The sequence below is a fragment of the Gobio gobio genome (genome assembly GCF_949357685.1).
Source record: "Gobio gobio genome assembly, chromosome: 13".
Taxonomy (NCBI): domain Eukaryota; kingdom Metazoa; phylum Chordata; class Actinopteri; order Cypriniformes; family Gobionidae; genus Gobio; species Gobio gobio.
This window is the reverse complement of record NC_137106.1, coordinates 26,244,544-26,251,772: the sequence shown is the minus strand read 5'-3', so window position 1 is coordinate 26,251,772 and position 7,229 is coordinate 26,244,544. Positions and strand designations below refer to the sequence as shown.

The 7,229-nt window shown below is 37.4% G+C and overlaps 1 protein-coding gene across 2 annotated transcripts; it reads left to right on the top strand.

The window, feature by feature from the left end:
• Positions 1-359: 359 nt before the first annotated feature.
• On the top strand, positions 360-3,245 carry ppp1r3ca (protein phosphatase 1, regulatory subunit 3Ca). 2 transcript variants are annotated; one of them, XR_013817749.1, is made up of 3 exons: positions 360-530; positions 896-2,080; positions 2,347-3,110. XR_013817749.1 is itself a non-coding variant. In XM_079832955.1 (2 exons), the coding sequence occupies exons 1-2, from the start codon at positions 517-519 to the stop codon at positions 1,851-1,853; spliced, it is 972 nt and encodes a 323-aa protein (XP_079689081.1). In that variant the 5' UTR covers positions 360-516; the 3' UTR covers positions 1,854-3,245. The 2 variants fall into 2 exon arrangements, 1 of the variants encoding a protein (XP_079689081.1); XM_079832955.1 differs by having other exon boundaries at positions 896-3,245.
• Positions 3,246-7,229: the final 3,984 nt, after the last annotated feature.

Here is a 7,229-nt window from a genome sequence, read left to right as displayed (position 1 = left end):
GTACATTTATAATACATTTGCAGTTAGTGCTAAGTTTAGATTCATGGTTCATTACAACCTTCAGAATATAAAGATTAACTTTAACCATGACCTACATCAACAGGACCACGCTTAATAGATTAAAGATTTGAATGTAGCATTTACAAGTTTTGAGATTATTCATTAATAATCCATTTAAAAACCACATTTGGTACACGCGTATATTCACACGCGTGTGCGATACAATTTGCGCCGCCAGGGTCCATTCCAGTGATGATTGGTCGAGACAAAAATCCGCGGCTCAGTTACTGGCTGGGGTGTGGAATATGCAAATAAGGGGGACGAAGCTTTATTAAAAGGACTCGAACTCTGTGCCGCGTGGAGTGGGTGTGTCGGCAGAGCACGGCAGACAGTATACCTGGTGGAGAAGTCTTGAAATAACGACTTTTACATTAAAACCAACGCTCTGGAATTGCTTACAAGTTGTGTGTCTCCTGCTTTGCTCAAGAGACCACTTTAAACCGAAGCACTTTCTCCATGAGTTCCACAAGGTAAGAACGGGTTTTAAAGTTTTAAAAAATGCATTCTCGTGCAGTCAAACAAAACTTTTTTTGTGTGATGTAAATTTAGATCATTATGAATAATGGCAATGTTTATGTTTTTTCAATGATGACACATTCTGTGGTTACTGTAATTTTTTAAACCCTAAGTGAAGCACAAATATTTATGTAAATTAAAATTTAGCCTACTTTTAAAAGCCCTACACCCTTTTGATTTGACTTCCTTTTAGAGGTTCAAGGGCCACTGTCATAATAGTATAACATTTTGGAAAGAAAAAATGAAAGCATAATATATTAAGATGCATTTTAAGGCATTACTCACACATCTGTGTTGTCTTTTGTATGTCTTTTTTTAGAGTTCTTCATATCCTCAGCCCCCCGTTACCAGGTCCCGTTATGCCCGTGGACGTGGCGGTGCAGCTGTATATTACTCATTCTCCCCCTCTGTGCAGCTTACTGAGCTCTTATGAAGACTACAGGGCACGCAACCTAGTCAAAAACTGCTACAAACCCCTACGGCCCTGCTTGAGCTCCAGAGGCCACCTGGAGCCCCCCTGTCTAGGCTGGCAGAAGCCAAAATCCAAGACCAAGAAGAATGTTGTGTTTGCCGACTCAAAGGGTATGTCATTAACAGCAGTGCATGTCTTCTCTGCTTTCGATAATAGAGAACCCGTTACATCCGACCTGCAGTTTGACCTGGAAGACCTAGAGGACATCACAACCACTTTCCATATAAACTCGATCCAGAGCAGAATTCTAAACTTTCCACAGCCAGCGGCAGACTATCTGGATTTCCGTAGTCGGTTGCTGAAGAATTTTCTTTGCTTGGAGAACTGTACCCTGCAGGAACGGGCCCTCGCCGGCACGGTCAAAGTGCGTAACCTGGCCTACGATAAGTCAGTTCATGTGCGGATCACTTTCGACACCTGGAAGAGCTTCCAGGATGTGGAATGCACGTTTATGAATAATGTCTATGGTTGTCAGGATACAGACACATTCTCGTTTGCCATTGAATTACCTGGGTATGTGGCACCTCAGAATAACATCGAATTCTGCCTTAGCTACAGAACTGGAGAGCAGACCTACTGGGACAACAACGATGGCAAAAACTATGGACTGGTTTCAACATCTTGGCAACAAAACACTAAATGGAATTCCTCACCCCAGCGTAAGAAACCAAACGAATCCAGAAAGTTAGGCAGGGAAACAAAAGACAAAGAAGTTTATAAATGTAAAAGTCCTCTCCAATCCAATGGCATTTTCCCAAAGTGGCAGAGTTGGGGGAAAATTGCAACCTGCAGCCCTTACTGGTGACTTGAGCGGACAAAATGAACTATCCTAAAGTGTTGAAAGCGTTTAGCAACAATATTTCTCTCTGTATGACAACACAAGAAGATTGACAAGATTTGGGGGGGGGGGGGTGCTCTGGGTTCGGGCCAAAATTCTGAGCCCGGAGCCCTCCCCCGGACAGCACGCCAAATACGCATAATCTTTTACATTTAATTTGATGTAAGTGTGAACTCGTGAATTCTTTTGTTGGAGTAAAACATATATGATTACCCCTTTTTTGAAGAGCCAGACACATCTGTAAATAAGACCACTGGGGGTCTAGAGTAAACTATATATACCGGTAACTGCTTTGCCGGTTCATTGTATAAAATGTGCCTTTTGTCTGTGCCAAGAGAATTTGTGTTAAACTGCTGCCATTGTGTGCCACATGCAGACTGCACTATAAAAATTGAAACAAAGTCCAAATCAAGTCTGATTGACCTGTCTCAACAGCCAATTTTCTACAAAGCTTCAAAAGGGGTAACATTTATAATTGATTAATGTGTTGTTTAAACTTTTTACGTTTTTTAAGTGTGGTTTTTTTGTGTGTGTGTGTGGGGGGGTGATCTCACACCTTTTCTATATATGTTAAATTGTACAACTGTGTTCTCGAATGTTTGGAAATTTGTAATATGTGGAGAAACCTATAAAAAATGTGTGTGTGTGTGGGGGGGTATATATTGGAAGAATGGAAAAAATATATTTCAATGTTTTTGCATCCGCTTGCAAAACCTTTTCCCGAACATTTTGCGAGAGAACACAAAAGCATTGACATATAATTTTTCATATCCATACTTTTATCCATTACCATGTCTCTATAGTGGCTCTGTAATTTTAGCCGATTTCCAGTTGAAGATGAATAGCTAGCGTGCAACCAGTTCGATTATCCTTCATATTGAAGGGGTAAACTTCAACTGGTTACAATTTTTTTGGGGGCAGAAAAAAAAGAAATATTAATATTTATCTTATTTAATATGTTCCTTGAATAAATCAGCCTTAAAATAAATTTGGTTTAGATCATTTTGTTTATCAAGCTTTTTATTTGCATATATATAATGAGCTGAACAAATGGCCTGTGCCTTAGGATCTGCTGAGTAAATGTCAGTGCAATTTTTCAGTGCAATTTTTTTCAATGTTCTAAGTGCAATTCAGTGAATAAGAGTGCAATTGGATGTGATGTTGTGTATGAATCAGATGTGAAGATAAGAATGGCTGTATTTTATTAAAGAAAGAATGGATGCCAGATTCACATTGTCAGATTCTGTTTCTCAAAAACTTTGGAGTCAGTGAGAATACTTCTGATCTGCCCAGTGTATCTTGCCAAAGTGACAAAATATTGTATTGGTTTGGGGACAAGTTAGCAGGTAATGTCGCATTAAAAACAACAACAAAACATTATACACAGGTGACAGTGCTCCTTTACTTTTGTAGAGCTGTAAGCATGTTGAGTGCATTTTTAGTCAAATATTCAAGTTAAACCCTCACGCACCAGCAAACATTTGAATAATAATGCAGATTTCTGAGGACTTAGAGAGAAGATATGTTAATGGAGTAGCCTGACACCTGGGATTATGAATAGATGTTAATCATTCTTATAAATTGTTTTTATCTACACATAAAGCTCTCTTTAAAATCATGGTGCCACTTTTAGCAGCCAAAGGTTCAATGTCAGCTCAGGGTCTTCTCCGTTCAATGAGGAATGCAGAGAATGTAAAGAGATCCATTTCCACTACTTTTCTGATATTTTGTTTTTTAAGTACTCGTTTACATCTATAAAACAACGCTTTAACACAGAGAAAGGATAGTCGATTTAGACTTAAGAACTCTGATAACCCTGGATGTCAACACCCCTCTGCCAGATCATGCAGTGAACACACAGTTCTAAAATCCCTACCCTCATACCAATCTTATTCCAGCTGGTCACCATTTATTAAACCAATGAACAGAGGAACATCCTGTTGATAGCAGAGGTTCTGTCATGTTGTTCCATTATCAATTTTTAGTGTACAGACTGTGAGAACCTTAAATTGCCAGTTAAAAATAACAAACCTAAAAGAAGCACTGTATGAGTTAAGAAAGATATGGACAATATGTGCTCTGTAGGGCATTGCAACTGAATTGTAATTCTATTAAAAAGTAATGCTAAAAGGTCACATAGGCGCAATCACACATACATAACTCAAACTGCCTATCAAGTGGCCCCCAAGTATTTTGCACCTCTTACCTAATCCTTGTGTGCAAATTCTGAATGGAAACCCCAAAGATGTGCCCAATTTTTTTTTTTTTTTTTAATGTTTTTGTCTATCTGTCAAGGGGACAGCATGACCTTAGAAATAGGCTCAGACTGATGATATTTCAAATGTAAAAAATACAGTTGACTCTCAAATGACTCTCCCACAGCAGGCTTGCAATTCAACTTAACTGCAGTTGCTTACAAAAATAATAGTTTCTTGTGGCAAAAAAGTTTATATGTCATAGCAAAAACTTAAACTTTTTCCTAAATTGAGCTATATAAGCATCATCCAGTGTCTAACAACTATTCTGTCTCAGCAATCCTTTCTTAGTCTCCAAACCTTAAGCAACCGCAGGACATTTGCCTTGGTCTCCATTTATTTTATGATTCTAAAATTGAAGTTATGCAAACATCAGAGGGTCCAGAGAGAGCTGGTGTCTGGGGCAGGAGCCATAAACAGGCATAAGAGATGGCAGGAGAACAGTGCAGCATTCACAATCAGTCAAGAACAAGCTCTCTTACTGAGTGAGGAGGGAACTGGAGCAGGGTATGGAATGGATTTGTTCATACAGCTGTGATTTCCTGCTCTGCAAAGCACTCTGCAACCATAAAGGATACAGAAAATGTGTTTTCCCCCAGGCATTGGCATTACGAACTCAAATATTTAATTTGCTTTTTTATTTCCTGTGCATGAATTGCAAACACGTGGTTGAGGATGCATGCACAGTTTTGCTGGATTCAGATTCTATGCAAACATAAATTCTTGTCTTACATTGTTACTTCATTGTGCTATTCTGACATTATAGCAGTTTACATAATATGATATCAGGGGCCTATACCATGAAGCCGGTTTAGCTAGCTAGCCAGATATGTTTAAGCTTAGTTTGTGCCAATCCTGGGTTTTATACCATTAAAGTGGTTTGGCTTTTAGCAGTGTTCATCTCCATAGTAATTTACGCTCCACAGCTAACCTGCTCCAGGGCAGGTTATGTTCTGGATAAGAGATCTCAAACTGAAATTGGACCAATCAGCTGTGAGCAAAGTGACACACCTCTGATGCAGGAAAGACACTCCTTCTGTTTCTACTCCAAATTAAAGGTCACTAGCTAATGGCTATTAAAGACTTAAGCCTCTGGATTTTAACAATGCTTATTTAAAATAATAATAATTTGGAATTATTTAAATACAATTTATGTAATTATTATACCCTTAATCAATTACACATGTATCATTTGAGTAAATCAATCATTAATAGGCATTTTGTCAATATTAAACTAAATAGCCTATATACAGTAAAGGTCATACAAATAAGCTTTAAATTCAATAACTAAATCTATAAAAAATTACATGTGAGCATAAATGTTCAATTATCTCTATATATCAACTATACTAACTTCATAACTTTTACTTGCATTGACGTATAAGATTTTTCTTAAAGTTGTCCTCGACAGCTCTTTTCTTCTGTGTAAATTTGTTTAAATTCTTAATATTTTTCAATCATGTATATGAGTGAAGTTAATCACACTGCTTCTCCCGCGAGAAGTGAATCTCAGTTTCACTGACCCACAGCCTGTGATTGGCTGTTCACTGCTGATGTCACAGCTAAACTCCTAAACTCAGGATCAAAGCCTGAGTTGACAGAGAAAGTTGATGATCAGCATCATGGGACCAACAAAGCCTGAATAGATTGGTTTGGTTTTGTCAACTCGAAACTAATCCTGTAACCCTGAGTTTGTTAAACTACCATCATGGTACAGGCCCCTGATATAGTAAAGCACAGGACACCAGAGCCAGCAGTCCATAGAAACCTTTGGCACAGATCTTAAACTACTCTCCTTCAAAAACGGATTCTGAATCTGCATTAGGTCAAAGCTTTCATTAATTCTAGTTCACACTGTTTACATTTTGCTTGGGTTGAGTGCTTGGTCAATGAGTCATTGTTTGAGTGTGGCATGAAGTCATCCAGCAGCAGGCTTGGCCTGAAGGCTGTGCTTTTGGTCTCTGGCAATTTACATCTTATTTATAAGGTGCCGGCACTGGAAAATATTATTTATTTTGTTCCATGACAGTTTGCCTCACACTCGTGCAAGTAAACACGTCATCAGAGAGATGTCACTGGTCAAATGTAATTTATGAAACCTCAAATCAAATAAACTAGTCCAAACTATATCAATTTTTTCAACATTTTTCAACACTTATTTTAACTTTTTTTTTCTATTTCATGTGTCACTTCAATGTACCATTTCTTTGTAATTGTTTGTGAAATTTACTTGCAACTTCTGAGTGAAAATTGTTTATACACCCATTTTCTTGAGTGTGTAGTTGCATGAGTTTTCTGTGTTTTTAAGAAAATGGAAAGACCTGTTAGAGTTTAAGTGTTATTTCGAACATGTACAATAGTTTGTAGAATATATATATATATACACACACATACATGTTCTATGAATGTAGGATTGCAAGGGGTAGAACTGATGACCATATGTAGACTGTGTAAATGAGGTGCTGACCCTCGAACTAAATTATTTAATTTATGTCTAAAACTAAAAGCCAATACATCAATTGTATATATGACAAGTGTAACATTTGTAACATGCAAGTATTGATCAATTAATAAAAACTTATCATCGCTGACATTAACTTATTTCACGTAGCCCCCCACAGCCACAACCACAAGGTCTACCCTTACGATAATGGTAACCTCAAAAATTGACATAACATAAACTCTTTTAAATGTAAAATATAACTGAACATCAAACATTAACTGGTCTTTCCCTTTACTAAAATACACATTGCGCAGCACTAAATTTCAACATTTACTCTCCTGATCCATCCTTATGCAAAGCATGCTGAGAACAAGAAATCCACTGCCCAGTTTCAGTCAATGAAGAAATGATCATGTAATGGATCATGTAGTCCCAACACAAATGGTTTGTGTTAACTTAACACAAGTAAAAAACTAACGATTTGTGTTGTTTCAACTTATTTTATTCAAATAAATTGAGCAAGGAGCTAGAATAATTTTTTGAGTGTACATTAGATATTTAGTTAGAAGAAAGCTGAGCTGTTCACACCAAGAATGATTACTATAACGATAACTTTTTTTTAAAAAATCGCTGAAACGAGAATAG